The sequence below is a fragment of the Typopeltis vanoorti genome, chromosome 20 (genome assembly GCF_054136105.1).
Source record: "Typopeltis vanoorti isolate ZY-2024b chromosome 20, IOZ_Tvanoo_1.0, whole genome shotgun sequence".
Lineage (NCBI taxonomy): Eukaryota > Metazoa > Arthropoda > Arachnida > Uropygi > Thelyphonidae > Typopeltis > Typopeltis vanoorti.
Window position 1 is genome coordinate 21,675,214 of NC_143568.1, and position 22,174 is coordinate 21,697,387.

The 22,174-nt window shown below is 37.2% G+C and overlaps 1 protein-coding gene across 3 annotated transcripts in view; it reads left to right on the top strand.

Moving 5' to 3' along the window:
* LOC150095276 (MFS-type transporter SLC18B1-like) overlaps positions 1–22,174 on the top strand; it is a 545,110-nt gene that overhangs the window by 278,376 nt on the left and 244,560 nt on the right. For all 3 annotated transcript variants that reach the window (XM_090410476.1, XM_090410480.1, XM_090410477.1), the window contains exon 7: positions 21,350–21,440. In XM_090410476.1, the coding sequence (XP_090266602.1) occupies positions 21,350–21,440 (91 nt within the window). The remainder of the gene's footprint in view (positions 1–21,349; positions 21,441–22,174) is intronic.

Sequence of the window (22,174 nt, forward strand, 5' to 3'; positions counted from 1 at the left end):
AGTTTGCACCTGAAAATATTTTCAGGACTGGGGTAAGGTAGTGCAACACCAGGCTACTCCAAGCAAAGGTGGCCAAGCTCTCATCACTCCTTGTCTCAGTATCTCCCATTATGTAAAGCACATCTCCTTGTGGACATGTATACTGCTTGCCACTGACAAGACCTCAATAAAGGTTGAAACCGGTCTGAGTAGTGACCCTTCCCTTAATGCATATCAGTATACATGTCCACAAGGAGATGTAAATTTTAATGTGCTTTGCATTATGGGAGATACTGAGACAAGGAGTGATGAGAGCTTGGCCACCTTTGCTCAGAGTTGCCTGTGTTGCACTACCTTACCCCAGTCCTGAAAATATTTTCAGGTGCAAACTTTGTTTGCTTACACTTGTATAAAGGATTAAACTAAATTTATTATATGTCAGTATAGTGTAGCATTTTGACACATTTTCAACTAAATAATATGAAAAAAATTGCCTTTTTTAAAAAAAAAAATTCTTGGGATCAAATGGGTTAAGAACGTGATCTGAGAGGCCTGCTTCATCAAAATTGTTGAATTTAATTTTTTGTCGTTTGTTCTCTTTTTCGTGGATAGGGATTGTACATCCAGTTTCCCAATATAAGGTAAGTTACAGGTGCAATAGATGCAATAAACTCCAGGATATGCCAATGGAGGAGAGTATCCTTAGAGGAGTTGAATATGTTTTTTAATTTTAAAGGTGGTTTAAAAGTGACATTAAGATTGTAATGCCACTATTAATTTTTTCTTATAACCCTTTAATGTATGGGATAGCTACGATTTTACTGTAATGTATATTATTTTTTGATGAAGTTTTATCAAGAACTTTATCAATAGTATTTTTGCTATAGCCATTATTTATAAATGTATTGCTAATTATTTTTAATTCTAGTTCATTGGAGCAAATTGTTATAACTCTGTTTTTTAGGGTGTTAATGACTCCAAATTTTTGCGAAGGGTGATGATATGAGTTAGCATGTATATATTGGCCATTATGTATAGGTTTGTGGTAAACAGTGGAGGAAGACAGCCTGAGAAAAGACATGACTAGTGCATCCAGGAAAGGGAATGAGTTCTGATTTTCAATTTCAATAGTAAATTGTATGCACTCATGTTGTTTGTTCAGGTAGCTAAGGAATGTGTTTAAAGTTTGGCAACTGTGTGGCCAGATAATGAAAACATAATCAACATATCTAAACTAAACTGTATGTTTTAGAGTAAAGGAATCAGGAGCATATTGCTCAAAAGCTTCCATATAAAAGTTAGCAATTGGGGGGGGGGGGGAGAAGTGAGCCCATGGTGTATCTCCTTTTTTGTAGGTAAATTTTTTAAAATTTTTTTTATGCAAAATTTATTTTGCCACAGGAACGTAGTATGTGGACAAAGAGAGTCGTAATGTTGGACGGAAATTTGTTCTGTAGGAGAACAATTGTGTCACTGATTGGGACATTTGTGAGAAGGGCAGAAACGTTGGAACTGACTAATAAGTCATCTTTGCTGGGTGTTATGTTTTTAATTTTGTTTAGAAAGTGTTGTGTGTTCTTTAGAAAGTGTTGTGTCTCCTTGAGTGTTGACTCTAATTTCTTGGCTAGGTGATAATTAGTGCTGTCTATTCCCTAAACTATTGGCCAAAGTGGAACGTTATGTTTGTGTACCTTGGGAACACCATATATTCTGGGAGAACAGCGTAATGGGGTATAAGTTTTTAAACAGTGTCTGACTGCCAAGAAGTGATGGACTTAAGTAATTTCACAGTTTTTTTTTTCTTTATCCTGTTCATCAGATTATAGTTCACAGACTGATATGTGCTGTTATTGGAGACTAGTTGATTCATCTGATGGATGTAAGTTGATCTCTCAAGGACAACTGTTGCATTACCTTTGTCCGATTTTGTTATAATTATATCTTGATGAGCTTTTAATTATTTGATTGCTGCTAGTTCTGTTTTTGTAAGACTGCTACATATGGTTTTCTTTTTATTGAACACATTGCTGGTTTCTAAATGAATTTTATCAGCTATATTATTTGGAAGAGACTTAATGCCTCTTTCTGTGGGGTATATAACATCCAGTTTATTAACAGTTCTAGGTACTACTGTAAAGTTTAGGCCTTTATCTGTTAACGAAAGTTCACCATTATGTAAGCTATGGCTAGATAGGTTGATCACATGACTGTTTCTTGCATGTTTGCACAATTTGCTCTAATGAACAACTCTTAAACACGAATTAAAAATAATTACCAGTAGATTTATAAATATTGGCTATAGCAAAAATACTATTGATAAAGTTCTTCATAAAACTTCATCAAAAAATAATATACATTACAGTAAAACTGTAGCTATCCCATACATTAAAGGGTTATAAGAAAAAATTAATCGAATCCTACACCATTACAATCTTAATGCCACTTTTAAACCACCTTTAAAATTAAAAAACATATTCAACTCCTCTAAGGATCCTCTCCCCCATTGGCACATCATGGAGTTTATTGCATCTATTGCACCTGTAACTTACCTTATATCAGGAAACTGGACGTACAATCCCTATCCATAAAAAAGAGCACAAACGACAAAAAATTAAATTCAACAATTTTGGTGAAGCAGGCCTCTCATATCATGCTCTTAACACTCTACACCAAATTGATTATAAAAGTACCTGTGCATTACATAATACAAAAACCTGGTATGAATGGAAATTTAAAGAAGCCTGTGAAATTTTGATAAATCACCCCCTAATCTTAACAATAATGGTGGCATAAAAATCCCAAAAATTTGGATGGCACACATTCAGTTCACTTAGTTTCCAGCAAACCCTGACTTTAGGACTCTAAACAATTTTTCAGTTTTTATTGAAGTATTTATTATTTATTAATTTTTTCCTTTTTCTAAACATGTTGCTCTCCAGCTTAATAATTTAATTTTGTAATCTAATAGATAATAATAATAAAGGACTCTAGCTTTGATGTAGTAAGGTTTTTTTTTTCCACCAGAGGTCAGGCCAATAGCTGTAATGGTTGATCAGAAAATCTAGCATGCCATGTAGATTGTAGTGCAGCTTGCTTCTTTGTATATATGTATATACTCGAGATAATAACCTTAGTGTGAAGGTCGAAATGTCGAGTGTTTATTTTGGTTTATATTAAACTAAAGTTTTACTCAAGCACAGTAGTTGTGTCCATAATTTTCATAATGTATTAACGCTTAGAATAATTTCAGCAGACAGCTGACTTTAGAATGCAAAGAAATAGTACAGAATTAGAAGCTTCAATGATACAACAATATTATTGGCTAATTTCTTTTGTGAAAATGGTAAAATGTAGTATAGATTTTGAATACTGTCTGTGAAAGCTTTCAAACCAATAGAAATTTAAAGTAGTTATGTAATTGAGTTACAGGATGGGAGAAGGATGAGGGGGGGGGGGCAGTAATTGAGTTCTTCAAAATGAGCATAAATTTTGAATCATTCCATATAGAACACATCAACAGTGGTCGCACACTGGATTTTTATTATTATTATTATTCAGGCCTCCATGGAGTCAAAAGACTCATCATGGGAGGTCCTTCCTAAGAACATAGTCTGTCAAGACTCATTGAGAGGAGGCCCCCCCTAAGAAACACAAAGTTTATCATACCACTCCTTAAACTCATTGACCGTTCTCACTCTCACCACTCCATCAGACAATGCATTCCACGGTTCAACCACCCTCCATCCAAAGAAACCACTCCTCACCCTCTTGCTCACAGTTTCCTTTCGTAACTTCCAGGGATGGCCTCTTGTCATCACTCCTTCCCGCTGTTCAACCAAGCGAAAGAACTCCTCTGTGTCAACCCTGTAACCACCTCTCAACAGTTTAAAAATCTCAATCACATCACCTCTCCTTCTTCTATCCACCAAACTCTGCAGTCCACATTCCCTCAGCCGATCCTCATAACCAAAATTGTACAGTCCTGAAACCATCTTTGTCATCCTTCTTTTACCCTTTCCACAGTTAATTTATCCCCTTCAAATCCTGGGGACCAAATCTGAGAACAATAGTCTAAGTGTGGTCTGATCAGAGACTTATACAACAGAATGATAACCCTTTTATCTCTGCAGGTCAGTGTCCTTCTCATAAATGCAGCAATCCTCTGTGTTACTTTCACCACCTTTGCAATATGTCCCCTAAATTTCAGGTTTATATCAATCATCAACCCCAGATCTCTTGTCTCCCCTACTTCCTCCAGTATAACTCCTCCCATAGAGTATGCAGCATCCCATCGATGTTTTCCAAACCTCAAGACCTTACATTTTGCTGCATTAAACTGACCCCCATTCATTTCCCATCTATCTAGCTTATTCAAATCCTCTTGCAGGGCTACCATATCTACACTATTACTAATAATCCTTCCCAGCTTCACATCATCTGCAAACAACTGAACATCCACTGGCAATGTCATTGATATAAAGGTTAAACAATATAGGTCCTAGTACTGAGCCCTGTGGGACCCCACTTGTAACCCTCTGCCTCCTTGAAACTGCTCCACCATACACAACTCTCTGATACCTATCAGACAGTCAATCCTGAATCCAGTTGACCAATCTGACGTCCTAGTACTGAGCCCTGTGGGACCCCACTTGTAACCCTCTGCCTCCTTGAAACTGCTCCACCATACACAACTCTCTGATACCTATCAGACAGTCAATCCTGAATCCAGTTGACCAATCTGACGTCCTAGTACTGAGCCCTGTGGGACCCCACTTGTAACCCTCTGCCTCCTTGAAACTGCTCCACCATACACAACTCTCTGATACCTATCAGACAGTCAATCCTGAATCCAGTTGACCAATCTGACGTCCTAGTACTGAGCCCTGTGGGACCCCACTTGTAACCCTCTGCCTCCTTGAAACTGCTCCACCATACACAACTCTCTGATACCTATCAGACAGTCAATCCTGAATCCAGTTGACCAATCTGACATCCAGACCCATGTGCTGCAACTTAAATATCAGCTTATCATGTGGCACCCTGTCAAATGCCTTTGCTAAATATAAGAAAATTGCAGTATATGCCTTTCCCTCATCTAATGTTCTTGTAACTTTATTATAAAAGGCTAGCATATTGCTAAAACAAGAGTGCCCTTTCACAAATCCATGTTGACTCTCACAGATAACATTACCCTCATCTGCCCAATGCTGTATACGATCCCTCACTACTTTCTCCAAGATCTTAACAACTACTGATGACACACAGACTGGCCTATAATTAGACACTTCCAGTCTGTTACCACCCTTATGCAATGGCACTATCTTACCTTCCTTTCATTCCCTGGGCACCTTTCCCACAGCCAGACTTTCATTGAAAAGCTAGGTTAAAGGCACCGTCAGTTCCCTAGCACATTCTCTCAAAACTCGTGATGAAATACCATCCAGTCCCAAAGCTTTACTGACATCCAGAGTACTCAGTATCTGAAACACACTCTCCTCCTGTACCTCTAAACCTCGAACCTGCCCTATCCCTCTAGCATTAAAACTGACTCCTCTAGGATTTCATCCTAGAGGAGTCAGTGAAGTGTTTGTTGAACAATTCCACTATGTTCTCTGCATCAGTCATTCTATTCCCATTTTTATCCCACAATATCATTCTGCCACAGTCATTTCTCCTCTTACTGGCCACATAGCTAAAAAATTCCCTAGAATTTTCTTTGGATCTTAGGGCCAATCTCCTCTCATATTCCAGTTTCGCTTTCCTTACCACACTAGTCAGTCTTCTGGCCTGTGTCTTATATTCTTCATCCATCTTCTCTTCACCTGTCTCCTTATATCTCTTCCATAGTCTATTTTTCGCATGCAATTCCTGTTTAATATTGTTTGTCATCCATTTTACTCCAAATTGTGTCTTCTTCACTCATGGTATACAACTTACCATTGCTGCTAACAAATATTCTTTCACAATTTCCCACACACTAATGATATCCCGGCCTTCCAATTCCTCCCTCCATGAAACTTCCCAAAGTTGACGTCTATGACTATTATAATCACTTGCTTTATAATTCCACATAAGTTCCCGTCTCTTTGATATTCCTGCATGTCTATTCATTTTCCAAGTAAAAACCATATGGGCACTCTCTCTCCAACTGGTGGGAGAGATATGATCTCAGTTATTATCAACTCTTCTGATGCTATAACCAAATCCAAAACTCTTGAATCTCTTGTTCTCTCTGTTTCATGTTGCCTAAGACATTTGTCCCTCAAGAATTTTAGAAATTCCATTCCCCTATTGCTACATACATCTTCCTCTCTCCAATTTATGCATGCTATGAAAAAAAAAGTCTAGTCCAATTTTAAGCAAAGGACGAAGATGAAAAATCCCTGATAAAATATCATTGGATATAAATTTTTGATATTAAAAAATACTCGCAATAGGAAACTTAGTAATGCAGTTTAACATCATTTGTTCTTCATAAAAACAAAAAATCGTTTCTAAAACTGAAATGTGACGATCCACATAAATGTATTTTGCAAGGAAAGAAAGCAAAAGGTCATGCTTATTTCAATAAATGTTATTTAAAAAATATAAATATTTGACATAATATTTTCATTGCAAACAAATATTTTAAAATTTGTGAAAATAAAATGCTTCTGTATTATCAGTAAAGTGAAAGAACATAAAGTTGTCTTGTTCTGTATCCTCTGATTGAAGACTAAAAGACAGCAGATTTAGTATTGCTAATTAGATTCGTTGCAAAGGATGACCTGCAGTTATATCAGGATTGATATTTATTTTCGCACATGTGAAATTTGTGTTTATTTTTGGAAAGATACACAATAAATAAATTGTGCAGCAAAAAAAGGTCAAATATTGTAGGACAGTAAAGGAAATTCCAATTAACACAGTACATGTAAAGACAAGTTACATAAAGGTCGCTCCACCAGAGTTAATCTGCTAATGGCTCTAAAATTGCCATTAAAGGATTAACGGTGGAGGAGGGTAATTACATGATAAAAGGTAGAATGCTGATGAAGTTTTGATCCATGAAAAATGCAGGGTGATCTGGCATTTCATCCACCTCGGTGGGTAGGGAAGTTAAGTTTACATTATTATTAATCTCCTACCAACAGTTTTCCTCCAGATCAATCTGTTACTTGAACATTCCAATATTGTCATATCTAACATTTTGTACTTCTAAGGCACTTCTGACCGAATAAATTCACCTAGACCTGGGTCTTCTTCCTCTGGATCTCATTCTACCATCTTTGCATCAAACACTTGTTTTGCTAATCTTTTTACTCATTCTATTTAAGTGGCCATACTAATGATATAATATTTTCAAACAAGTTGAATGCTAATAATGTCAAGTTCCTTTCTAATGTCTTCATTTTTAATATGATTTGCCATTGATGTGCCATCAGCTCACTCCCCTAATATTTCTAAGAACTTTCAGAATCTGTGATTTCTAATCTTTGATGAAGTGCTTCATTTCTAACCTGTCCCTCCAATCCATAACACTTAAAACAAGTTTGAACATTGTCTTATATACTGCTAATTTAGTGTTTGGGCTAATTTTTCTCTTATTTCATATAAATTTATTCAACTGGCTACCCACCACACCAGCTTTACTTATTCTGTTGTCTATTTCCAGATTTAGCTTGTCATCTTCATTAAAAACTGTGTCTAAATAGCTGAAATAGTTTGCTTGTTCTCTAGGTTCTTCATTCAGAAAGAATCATAAAATACTTCATTCAGCTGAAGTATTTTATGTTCCTGCCTAATTTCATAATTTTATTTATTTTTTATTGCTGATTTGCATGCCAAATTTGTTATAGCTGTTTATTCAATTTTGTTAGAGAATCTTGGAGACTTGCACTAAATGTGTAGGAGTACAACATCATCATCTGCATAAAGCAAAGAGATAAGTTTGACATCTCCAATTCTAATATCAGGCTTGATGCCACTTTCTTTCATTATTTGATTGATATGGATGATGAATAAGACTGAGGATAATGTGCATCCTTGTCTTACTCCTGATTTTATATCAAACCATCTTCCTGCATTTCCTTCAATTCTGACTGCTGACTTACAACTTAAACATACAGTATGTGTTGCCCTGTATAACTTCCATTTATCCCATATAACTGTAGTGTTTTGAAAAGCTTTTCCCTTCACACTTTGTTGTATGGCTGTTTTTGAGTTACAAAACTTAAGACAGATCCTTGTTATATTCCTATGATTTCTCAACTATTTGTCATAAAGTGAAAATCTGATCCTGACAACCTCTATTTGGCCTGAATATAGCTTCTTCTTCTTCCACTTTTTCGTCCCCAATTTTTCTTAATCTCTTTTCAGGTATACTTGAATAAATCTTACCTGGAACACTTATTACAGAAATTCCTCTGTAATTCTCATCTTCAGCTTTATTCCCTTTTTTATAGGTGGGAACTATGAGAGTCTACTCCAATCATCTGGAATTTGACCTTCTGACCAGACCCTCTGAATTATGCAGTGTGGAAACTTGTATTATTTCTCTTGAAAATTTTCTACTACACTTCTCTCAGTGCTTGTTTCATTATTATTATTATTATTATTATTATTACGGGTATCTCCATGGAGTCAGTAGACTCATCGCGGGAGACCCAAACTATTATTATTATTATGTTACACCTCCATGGGGTCCGAAGAGTCATCGAGAGAGGGCACCTACTATACAGCTCTCTGTTTCCACCACTCAATCCACCAGCTACAATGAACTGCAACTACACTAATGCCATCCACCACCACTAGTATTTTCACAGACAATTACAAACATCCATTGCCCATAGCAGAATTCAAACTCACAGCCTTTTGGCTGGAGAGTGGATACGCTAACCACTTGGCCAACCTGCCCGTGTGAGACAGTCTAAGGGTTTTTCAAATGGAAAGCAAGTCAAACAATTCTCTGCTTTCTAGACAGTAAGCAATCTTTTTAAGAATTGTTCATTGACTGAGCTATGGAGTTTCCACAGGAATTGGCTAATTGAGGTATTCCCTAGAGGCATGGTGCATAAATTTGTGAAAGTAGTTGTTGATGGCAATGAAAATATAGGATAACTAATCAAAACATAAAGGAAAGAGAAAGTGGATTAGCAGATAGCAAAAAATTAACACTGGTGTGTGGAGGGGAGGGGGCAGTGCTAAGTTTTCTTAACAGAGAAAAGAATGTTTTCATTTACACTGTTCACCTGAAGATTACCAGAATAAGGGCTATGCTTTTATTATAAAATGCATGACAACTGATTGTTGATTCAGTAATGTCTACTCAGTTCAGACATTTCATAACAATCAACTATAACAGTTATGAATTAAATATGACAATGGGAGCACTGCAGGTAGACAATGAATATTAACATCCAAAGTTTTGCCTACTTTTTTTTTATACAATGCTGAAGGCAGGTATTAGATAATTGGAAGTCCTTCTACAGAAGTATCAGACATAATTCCTTTTTCAGGCCAGTTCAGTCCTTTGATAAGCAAGATTGTGATCTCACATTAAGATTGACAAAAATGTCAGAATAATGTCTTTAACAGGTATTTAAGCCGAATACTCTCTAATATGTGAGTGTTTGCAAACTAGAGTTGGTTAACTTTTGCTTCTCTATTACATAATTATTGAATGTGACATCTTTCCATTTAGGCCTAGATTCTGTTTATTACTTCTAACATAATTTTCCATACATGCAATAAAAATATAACACATTTTCTTAAATTAGTGACTCCTCCTATCAAATGTCATTGAATGCAAGTAAACTTCTTTCTCACCAATATTTATACATACCCCAAACTATGTTCAATTACTTTTAAATGCTTTTAAAAACTTATTTTTATTTTATTTTCCTTAGAATAAGTTCATTACACTCCACCATTAACAGAATTAAGGTGCTTAACACCCTATCAAAACAATATCTATCATACCTCTTCTTGAATTCATTTACAGATGAAGAACTCACAACTGAGTCAGGCAATGCATTCCACCCACTCACCACCCTCCAAGCAAAAAAAATCTAGTTCTCACATTCTTGTTAACCACACTTTTCCTTAATTTCCAGGGATGACCTCTTGTTCTTCCATCACTATCACACAGCTGAAATATTTCCCCTGCATCAATCTTATAACAACCTTTTAGTGATTTAAATGTTTCTATCATATCCCCCTATTCTCTGCTTATCAACCAACCTCTGTAATCTTCAGGCTCTCAATCTATCAATGTATAGAGCATTTTTTACATCACTCACCAACTTATTTTAACAGTCTTTCAAAGTAATTACTCCAGACAATTAAGATATCCTTATCTTTAGTTTTCATGTTACCTTTATCATATTTGATTCATTTTGCAGTATTCTTTCCTTCATTTCTAAGCTTTTTCAGTAGCCTTCAGAACATTTTCCCACCTTCCTGATATTTACCTTCTCGTATATACTTACCAAAGTTTTCCCATGAATTTTATTTATCTACTTTCACACATAAATAACATAACATAGCTTAGCTCCCTTACATTTTTCTCTGTATTCTTTTAGGATATTTGCTGACTTATATAATCAAATTAGTCAAGCAAATAAGAAAAGGGTGATCAATATAGGCGATTTTAATTATGGCAATATAGACTGGAATGATGAGATAGCAACTGAAAGTAAAGAAAATAAGTTTCTTGAGTTTTTGTGGGATAACTACCTCAGACAGTTTGTAACAGAGAGTATGGAGGTTTGAGGGTCTTGGATTTGTCATCTCATCAGAGGATGTAATTATAAATGAGGTGTCAAATCATCCACGTTGGTGGGATGATTTGTGGGATAAGAGTGACCATGATGTGATTACCTGGGTGATTGCCAGCAGGGTGAGGAACTCTGTGAGAAAAGGGTATATGTGGAACTACAAGGAGATGATTATGAAGAGCTCAGAGGACAGCTTGCAGGTGTAGCATGGAATGAAGAGTTAGCTGGAAAAGAGATAAATGCAGCTTGGGGGATTTTCAAAAACTATCTAGTAGATGCGATGTCTAAGGGTATTCCAAGGGTGAGAAAGTTAAATGAGGTAGGTGTTAGATGGATGAATAAAGAGATTAAGCATGCGATACAGCAAAAGTGGGCATTGTGGAGACAGCATAAGAGAATTGGAAATAACCAATTCCATGAGGTCTACAAAGACCAGGCAAGGAGGGTGACTTGGTTGGTGAGAGTAGCTAAAGAGAGGTATGAACAGCAGTTACCGAATGAAGCCAAAAAGAATCCTAAGGAGTTCTTTCGATATGTAGCCAGCAAAAGAAAGAATGATTATGGAAGGATGACACTGATTGGAGAAAATGGTATAAAGACAGCTATTGCAGAATGTGTGGGGGAGATACTTAATGAGCAGTTCATAAAGATCTTTCAATCTTGTGAATGTGACTTCATGGAGAGATTGAGAGCAGTAGATGATGGGGAGGAAAGACTGACTGTAAGCAAGCCAGAGGTGTATGGGGATTTCAGTATACTAGATGTTAATAAGGTTGTGGAACTTGATAATATATCATCACATATTCTGAAGGAATGTGCCAGGGAGTTGACACCTGTCTTGACATATTTTTTTAACCCGAGTCTTGCACTAGGTGATGTCCCTAAGGAGTGGAAGAAGGGCAAGATTGTGCCACTTCATAAAGGAGGTGATCGAACTCAAGCATCAAACTATAGACCGACCTGTGTGTCAGGTGTTGTGGTTAAGTTGTTGGAGAAGCTTGTGAGAACTAGGATCCAGAGTTGGGTTGACAACAATGATATTATATTTGATGGAAAGCATGGATTTGCTAATAGGAGGTCATGTTTTAGTAATCTACTTACTTATTACAATAAAATGACTGCTTTCTTGGACAGAGGAGAAGGATACACAGTAATATACTTAGATTTCGTAAAGGCTTTTGATAGAGTACCTCATGATAAATTGATAGTCAAACTAGAGCAGATAGAGTTGGATATTAGATTAGTGCATTGGATTGGAGATGGGCTATCTGATAGGTATCAACAAGTTGTGTATGGGGGAGCGATATCTAGGAAAAGGAAAGTCACAAGTGCCTCAGGGGTCTATTTTGTGGCCATTACTGTTTAGCTTGTATATTAACGATATAGGTGAAGATTTGGATGGAGATATTGTTGTTTGCAGATGATGCAAATTTGGGACGAACCATGAAGAGTAGTGAAGATGTTATGGCCTTACAAGAAGATTTGAATAAATTGAGTGATTGGGCAAGGAAATGGGGATGTGAGTTCAATGTTGCAAAATGTAAGGTTTTGAAATTTGGAAAAAAAAGATGGGATGCAGAATTTATGCTTGGTGAGGATATATTTTTGGAGGTGGAAGAAATAAGAGATATGGGGGTGATAGTGGATAAGGATCTGAAATTTAGGGGACACAGCCAAAATTGTGAAGACAACACAAAGGCTTCTGGGAATGATGTGGATTACAATGATGTGTAGAAGAAGGGAGATTCTTGTTCTGTTGTATAAGGCTTTGATTAGGCCACATATGGACTGTTGTGCTCAGATTTGGTCACCTGGTTTTCAGAAGGATGAAGAGATATTGAAAAGGGTCCAAAAGCGATTGACTAAGGTAGTTTCTGACCTCTGGAATGTTGAGTATGAGGAAAGATTCAGAAGATGTAATTTGCAGAGTCTGGTCGACAGGAGGAAGAGGGGAGATATGATAGAGATCTACAAGTTGGTAAGGGGTTGTTACAGGATCAATGTTGGAGAAGTTCTAGAGAAAACCAGAGGTCATCCCTGGAAACTGTATAAAGAGGGTGTGAGTAGGGGAGTAGGAGGGAGGTTTTTTTCGTACAGAGTTGTAAATGATTGGAATGCCTTGCCTCAGAGGGTGGTGTTTGCAAGGAGTTTGAATGTGTTCAAGGCACGGTATGATGAGCTGAAAGTTTATTTTTCATTTGGTTAGACTATAATAAATTTATTTTAATCCTTTATCCAAGTGTAAGCAAACAAAGTTTGCACCTGAAAATATCTGCAGGACTGAATATGGTGTTGCACTTACTTACTGGGGTAAGGCAGTGCAACTCATAGCAAAGGTGGAGCAAGATACCAACACTCCTATCCCAGTATCTCCTATAATGCAAAACATATCTCCTTGCAGATATGTATAATGTTATGCATTAAGGGATTGGCCACTACCCAGACTTGTTTCAACCTTTATTGAGGTCTCTTCTGTTGGAGCCAGGCCCAGTGGTGGAGATACCAGGCAGAAGCAATAGCGAGGTCGTCTTTACCTATAGGAGTTGTCGAAAGGTGTGCCACCTTTTTTATTAAATTACTCTGGATTTAGAGAAAGATGTTGAAAGTTAATTTTTCACTTGGTTAGACTATAATAAATTTATTGTAATCCTTTATCCAAGTGTGAGCAAACAAAGTTTGCGCCTGAAAATATCTTCAGGACTGAATATGGTGTTGCACTTCCTTACTGGGGTAAGGCAGTACAGCTCCTGGCAGGAGATGTGTTTTGCATTATGGGAGATACTGGGATAGGGGTGTTGGTATCTTGCTCCACCTTTGCTACAAGTTGCCCGGAGTTGTACTGCCTTACCCCAGTAAGGTAGTGGAACACCATATTCGGTCCTGAAGATATTTTCAAGTGCAAACTTTGTTTTCTCACACTTGGATGAAGGATTAAAATAAATTTATTATAGTCTAACCAAGTGAAAAATAAACTTTCAACATCTTTCTCTAAATCCAGAGTAATTTAATAAAAAAAGTGGCACACCTTTTGGCAACTCCTATAGGTAAAGAGGACATCGCTATTGCTTCTGCCTGGTATCTACACCACTGGGCCTGGCTCCCACTGAAGAGACCTCAATAAAGGTCAAAACTAGTCTGGGTAGTAGCCAATCCCTTAATGCATAACATTATACATATCCGCAAGGAGATGTGTTTTGCATTATGGGAGATACTGGGATAGGAGTGTTGGTAGCTTGTTCCACCTTTGCTATGAGTTGCCCTGAGTTGTACTGCCTTACCCCAGTAAGGTAGTGCAACACCATATTCAGTCCTGAAGATATTTTCAGCTGCAAACTTTGTTTGCTCACACTGGGATAAAGGATTAAAATAAATTTATTATGGTATGATGAGCTGTGTGTGTGATAAATGGACTTTCCAGGTGAGTCTTTGAATTCATGAGTGCTTGGAGTAATAATAATAATATTATTAGCGATAGTATTATATATAATTGGTGGTATTTTGTTTATTTTTGACTGTGTCGTTAAGTGGTGGTGTTTAGTCAACTTTTATTACACGATAAACATTTTTCATTATGGCACTGATGCATGCAAGAAAAATGTCAACCAAGACATCGATGTTGACTGATATCAACATGCAGAATTTAGTTCAGTGTAGTGTGTGTTTAATGTATTTGTTGCCAAGAGTGAATGGTTTGTGGTATGAGAGTGAGAATTCAGAAAATATTTGTTGGAAATGTTACATAAGTGAGTATAAGAAATGCAAGTCATGTCGGGAGTGAAAGAATCAAGTGACTGATATTATAGATATAAGGCAAGATTGTGTAAGTGTTGTGAACAATGTAGTGGAAGCAGTGAATGATAATGCACAAAATCCAAATGAGAATTTCAAGGAAGTGATTGGAAGTAATAATGTGGATGATGAGATGCTAGTATAGAAAGAAATTGCACTCTTGCACAGACTCCTTCACAGGACAAAACATGAGCTCGAGTGACTGGAGAAATTATTGGTGTGTGGTACAGAAGGATAGAGAATGAAAGAAAGAGTGACTGGGAAAATCATAGAAGTGCAAGAAACTGGGAGAAAAGAAATAGTATTGTATGGAAATTTGATGATAACAGTATACTTAATGAGAAAGTGATGAAAGCATGTTTTCCAGGTGTAAAGATAAAGGATCATAGTGAAGCTGTAAGTTTGCAGAAGAAAGAAGCAAACAAATCAATTGTTTTGGTAGGCACAAATGGTTTGAAAAGTTTGAAATATGCAGTGAGAAAAGATATGAATGAAAGAGTTGTTAGAAGAAATAAAAGTCTGTTTCTTGTAACAACTTGTGAGTCTGCTGCCTCGATATGATAGGATAGAATTGAGAAGAAGGGCCATCATTGTCAATGAGATGATTGTGCAGGAAGAATGGTGTGCAGTTTATAGATATGTGGAGTGAATTTGATGAATGTAAGTACCTGTATATGACTGATGGACTGCACTTAGATGGTTTTGGAGTTAGGTGCTAAAGAAAGCATTGTTCAGTGAGAGTTTGGAAGTGCAAAATCAGGGAAACTAGAGATATTAAGGGGAAAGCAATCAAACATGTGTCTAGCCACCCCAGAGATAAGTATAAGTACAGGAATGATTATGAAGTGCTTGGTGCAGTTTCCCATGTTTTGAATCAGATTGGGCAGGTAATGATATTATGTAAGAGAATGTTGAAATGCATGTACACGAATGCCTGAAGCATAAGAAATAAAGGATAGGAGTTTTTAGCATTGGTAAGCTCAGCTTTACCAAAAATTATTGGCATCAGCAAGACCTGGTTGTCAGAGAATGATGTAATTACATGGACAGAATGTAATGGATATTGTATCTTCAGAGAAGATAGAAGTAATAGGGCAGGAGGAGGGGTATTATTAATGACAGCTGAAGAACTTCAACCATCAAAAATAGAAGTTAAGGAAGATTGTAGATCTGATGGAAATGGTTCATTTGAAGTTGTCTAGGGTGAAATAGAGGCCAATATTACAAAATATATTGTTAATTATTGCTATAGACCTGGGGATTCAGAAGAAAATGTGAACAACATGCATCAGCAGATGAGCACAATGAGTGCAGGCCGAGCAGTTATTATGAGAGACTTCACCTATGATGATACAGATTGAAAGGAAGAAAGGGCACATGGCAAACTGGAAATGGAATTTATACATTTACTAAGGAATAATTACCTTAAACAGCATGTGATGGAAGGGACCGCAGGGGGGGGGTGAGAGTGTTGGATCTGGTAAAAGCATGAGAACAATTATCTATCTATAACTGCAGTAGCAACTCTACCTCCTATCGGGGAAAGTGACCATGCAGTTCTTGTCATGGGAAATTGCCCGACATGGAAATTTCAGTCAAGAAAGGGTTTATGCAGACTACAAAACTGTTATAACAAACCTAGGAGGCAACTTGGAGCAGTACTATGGCATAAAAAACTACATAGAATGAATGTTATTAGTGCATGGGAAGTGGTCAAGGATTGTTTGAGTGAGACAGTATCAGATTGCATATCCAGGGTCAGGAGGATAAATCGAGTGGGGATTAAGTGGATAACTAGCAATATAAAGCAGGAGCTGCAAAGAAAAAAAGCATATCATCATACCCATGAGCAGTATAAAGCACAAGCAAGAAGGGTAACTAGTCTGGTAAGAAAGGCTAAATCAGATTTCAAGAGAAAATTAGCTAAGCAGGCCAAAGTAAATCCAAAGGAATTTTTTCACTGTGTAACAAGTAAGAAAAAGAATGATTATGGAAAGATACCTTTACTCAGTGCTGATGGTAGGAAAATGACAGAATCAGAAGAAATAGTTCGGTTACCAAGTGATCACTTTGCAAGAGTTTATCATCCAGGTGGTGACTTTGCGGTTACTGAGGTGACAGAGACTGATATGAGCATTGAGGTAGATGAAAAGTAGGTATTCAGTATATTGAAAAATATCAATGTAAATACAGCAGTAGGCCTGGATAGTATGTCTGCTCATGTGCTATAAAAATGTGCACGTGAACTTGCAGTACATCTGGCAAAGTTGTTTAATCTATGTCTCGGCCCTGACTGAGGTGGTAAGAGAATAAGATAGTTCTACTACATCAAGGTGGTGAGACAGAAGTAGCAAATTATAGACCAATTAGTATCTCTGGAGTGGTGGTTAAAGTATTGGAAAATTTTATTACAAGTAAAATTCAGGAATGGGTAGATAGGAATATGATACTTTATAGGGGGCAGAATGGCTTTGTAAAAGGTAGGTCCTGCCTCAGTAATTTATTCACATTTTATAATAAGGTGATAGCAGAATTAGATAAAGAAAATGGCTACCCCCCCCACCATGATACTGCTCAATTTTGCAAAGGCATTTGACAAAATACCACAAGGGTTTATCGGAAAACTATTACACGAGTGGGAGAAAATGGGAATGGATGTAATGCTGGTGGCATGGATGGGGGTTGCTGATAGACAGACCTCAGAGGGGTAGTGTATGGTGGAGCAGAATCATGGCAGATGAGGGTGGCTAGTAGAGTACCTAAGGGCGCTCTGCTAGGACCGCTACACTTTAATTTGTATATTAATGCCATAGTAAAAGATTTGAAGCGGGACATTCAGTTTTTTGCCGATGATACAAAACTAGGGAGGGCAATAGTTGAAAAGGTGATGTAGATATCTTACAAGATGATTTAAATAAATCAGCAGTTTGAGCAAAGAACGATGGTTGTCAATTCAATGTTGTAAAATGTAAGTTAATGCACTTCAAAATGAAAAGATTATACACTTCTTATCATGTTAATGGTACTATTTTACAGGAAATTTATGAGGGTAGAGATCTAGGAGTGATGGTGGATAGAGATTTGAAATTCAGAGGACATATTGCATTCAGAGGATTACTTGGATGCTGAAGAGCACATTGATAAGTAAAGGTTAGGAAGGTTATTATCCCTCTTTATAAAGCTATGATTCAGCCACATGTTCACTATTGTGCACAGATTTGATCACCTGCGTTTCTTGGGGATCGTGAGGTGGTGAAGATTCAGACAAGTGACTAAGCTAGTGACAAGTCTGTAGAATGTTCCCTATGAAGATAGATTGAAGGTGTGTGGGTTGCAGAGTTCAGCTTACAGGCAGAGAAGAGGGGGATATGATAGAAACTTATAGTTACTAAAGGAACACTATAAGATTGACACAGAAGAAATTTTTTAATATTGGGGAGTAGGGAGAAAACAAGAGGTCACGCTTCTATCTATCTATCCCAATGGCTTTAACAGGCCTTTAAGGCCCACAACCTTCCAAGCATGCTTGGATTTCGTAACCGAAATACGAGGATAGAATGGTCACTCCTATGCCTCAAGGTATTCTTGGCTGTATCCCTGTGTGTGTTCACGGGGCTGGTTTGCCTGCTTGCGGGATGAAAAACACCAGATAGACTGGCGGAAAAAACCCTACTGCCCGTGCCCAAGACCGGCTAACTTGGCTATGGCTGAGGAAGATCCTTCAGCTCCTCACGTCTCCGACGGGAATCGAACCTAGGACACTCCTTCCCCAGGCATATGGTTGCGAAGCGCAAAGCCACTAGGCTAACCGCGCGGATGGGGTCACGCTTGGTAGCTGCCTAAGAGTGTGGTTAGTAAGGATGTGCAGACTACGTTGTTTTCTTGGAGAGTGGTGAATGATTGGAATGGATTGCCAAAGGGGGTTCTGAGCTCCCCGACAATGAACAGATTTAAATAGACTTATAATAAGTATTGTGTTAATGGATAAAGTGAGTCTCCCACAATGAGTCTTTAGACTCCATAGAGTACCCATATAAATAATAATAATGAATAAAGTTTGTCAAATGAAGAAGAGGAATGGATTAGAAGAGAAAGAGAAATGAAAAGGAGAAAGCCATTAACTGTGACACATAATGAATAATCAGAGAGGAAGATGGCAACTCATTGCAGAGAGTAGAAGACAGACCATATGACTGAGCAACTTCTGTGCTAGACTTGATCACATGCTCTAGAAATATCAAGAGTGACCACATGAGTTTCTTCAAACCTGTCCATTGGCCTGAGTCCAAATATGCATGGTGAATTGGAAATTGGCTGTGGATTGAGTAGAGCAAAATCCATATTGCTTATTACCAATTAGCTCATGGGCCTCCAAGTGGTGAAGAATTATCTCTTGATTTCCTTCATCATAATTTTTGAGAGAACTGAAGTAAGAGCAGCTAAAGTAGTTTGTTGACTGACTTTTATCAGTTTTTATGAATGGATTGAATATAAACTCAATTTCTTGCTATAGGATAGAAGCTATTCAAGTAGGAAAGATTAAAAAGGAATAGGTATTAATTTTGTGGGCACATTAATTTTTAGCACAGTATAATATCAGATCAAGTGGCTTGTTGGTGTCTGGGGTATTTGGGATTCTAATGTATTCTAATGATTTCTTTCTGACAAAATGGTTATCACTGCAGAAGTTAAAGTTGAAGAATTATTATTATTATTATTCGTGACACCTCCAAGGAGTCTGAAGACTCATCGCGGGAGGACACCTATTGTACAACTCTCCATCTCCACCACTACACCGAACTTCTACTACCAATCATCTACATCAGCACCATCTACTGCCCACCACCATCACAGCTATTTTTTTTTGTCTGTAAATTGCATGTATTCCGAGGGTCGATTTGTCTGTATGTGAAATGAAAAACCCAAGTTTGTGGAAGAAAAAACCCTGCTACCTCCATATGAGATCGACTAACTCGCCTTCAATTGAAAATGTCCATATAAAGATTCCTCCCGTCATAATGAGACTCGAGTTTAGGCCTTTTCCAATTAAAGGGCACAACATACCGTCGTTCTTTTAATTGCGCTATGGAGACACCTACATATGCCTCTTTAAAATTTCTGTACTAGACTTGATGATGCAAGTAAGTCAGCCTTGTGTTTGGATGAGTGGAAGATTTAGAAAATTGTTCTACTTCACAAAGCAGAAGAGAACAGGATGCCAAGATGCCATCCAACATAGCAGCATTATCAGGCAGCATATGTATAGACTACCATATACATATACATTTTGTCGACTATTTTTCAAGAAAAATAGATGAAAGAATATGAAGCTATATTGAGAGAATAATATCTGCATAGCCTGTATAGATAACAGAAGGAGAACGAGTGGTATAATTAGACATATAAGTTGAAGGGATTCATGACTTATTTTCACAGTATTAACAACACCACACAATTTTATCAAAAAGATGTTTTATTAACTGCGTATATTTCGCTGATTTTCAACTCAGCATCATCAGAGCACAACACACTTGTACATGCAACAGTGAGTGAGTGAAACTATACAATTGCAATGGACAAAAGATCTAGGCCTATTTTTGGCACCCTCTAATGAAGGAAAAAAAAAACAGCTATGCAGGACTTTCTCTTAAGATAACAGTCTCCCAAATTTTTGGCAAATTAATGCAACCATATTTGTTAAGGTTGGGAGAATTCTTCAAAGCATTGATGACTCAAAAAATAATCTTTCAGATCTGTGATGACTCCTAAATAGCACATTCGTTTTTCTCCATTTAGTCTTGTGTGAAGGAGTGTCCAAAACATGGTCTGCCAGTCTCGACTTGCCATAGTAATAGTAGCAAATGTATTTTTCATGTTCTTCAAGGCGGATGTTAACTAATCTTCCTGTTTGCCCATAATAGTCCAAGTCACAGTCACAAGAAACTTCATACACTCCTGGGTGTGCTAAAGGGTGAAATTTATCCTTAGGCGAGCTGATCAGAGTTGCCAGCTTGACTTAAGGTTTGAAAGTGGTGCGAAGGCCATGTTTCATCAATACTTTGGCTATCTTTTCTGATGTACCTCTGATATAAGGAATAGAAATGGTCATGTTGTGTTCTTGTGTATTAGGAGAGGGCAGAGTAATGGGCTTATGTAGTATTTTATTGTTGAAGGGAAGAGAAGTTGAAGATTTGGTATAATATTAATACAGAGATTTTTGATCGAGTAGAAGACAGTGTTAGACCAAAAGGTCATTCATGAAACTTATCTAAGAAGGGCATGATCAGGTGAGTGAGACGTAAGGTTTTTTGCTCAGATAGTAGTTGGTGACTGAATACATTAACTGAAGAAACAGTGAAGAAGTTTAAAACATAGTTTGATGAGTATTGTGTTTGGTAGTGTTCACCTCTCCTAATGAGTCTTCAGCTCTCAATCTGATGAGGATAATAATTTGTATACCAAAAAAAAAAAAGCAAACAGCCTGCACTATTGTCATTATCACTAGGCTTGTCATTACAGCAAGTTGACTAAATATTTTATTATACTTATTTGAGGAACTGGGAGTATTTTGTTTTTCATTATAGTAATTAAGGAATTTAGTCATTTCTAATGACTGGATAACTGTTTCACTTGGAATTGCGGAATGTTTTTATAGTTGAAGAACTTAGTACCCAAGCAAACTTAATTAAGCATGAAGTCTTTCATTTTTAGTTTCACTGGTACAGTTATGACCACAACATGGGTTTATATCACTGAAAATTATGTTAGTAGAATTATATTGAATTTGTTATCCATCAGAAATGCATGTAATCAACTATGTTCAGGTTTCAGGTTTCTACCTTCCATTTTGCTGCGCTGGTGGATTTGTCATTATTATTTCCATCATTGTTTATTTTATAGTTCCTGATTATTGTGGTAAGCATAATATTATTTGAGTTAATTGAGATATGTATATTTTACAATGAGAATCAAAATAAGAAATATATATATCTATATTGCTTAATTTGTTAAGTTCGTTATATTATTATTATTTTCCTGACCCCCATGGAGTCACAAGACTAATCATGAGAGGTCAACACTAACGAACACATTACACAATCATACACAGTCTGCATGTTCACCACCTTTTTAGTCATTGCATCCCTTGCTCCTACTACTGATATCCCCATGATTTTGCCAACCCTTCCAGCTTATTCAAATCATCTTTATTATTATTTTTATTATTATTACGTGACACCTCCAAAGAGTCCAAGACTCTTTGAGGGAGGGCACCTGCTCTACAACTCTCCATCTCTACCACTCAATCCACCAACTACAGTGAACTGCATCATCTTCACCAATGCCATCTGCTGCCCACCACTAGTATTTTCACAGGCAATCACAAACATCCATGCCCACGATGGGATTCGAACCTGCATCCCTTTAGCTGGAGAGCAGATACTGACCACTCAGCTTCACATCATCTCCAAACAACTGAACATCTCCCAGTAGTTCTGTGACAATATCATTGATATATAAAGGATGAACAGTAATGGTCCCACGACTGAACCTGGGAACTCCACTTGTAACCTTCCTACACCCTGATACTGCTCTCCCATATACAACTCTGATATCTATCAGAGAGCCCGTCACCAATCCAGTCCACTAAC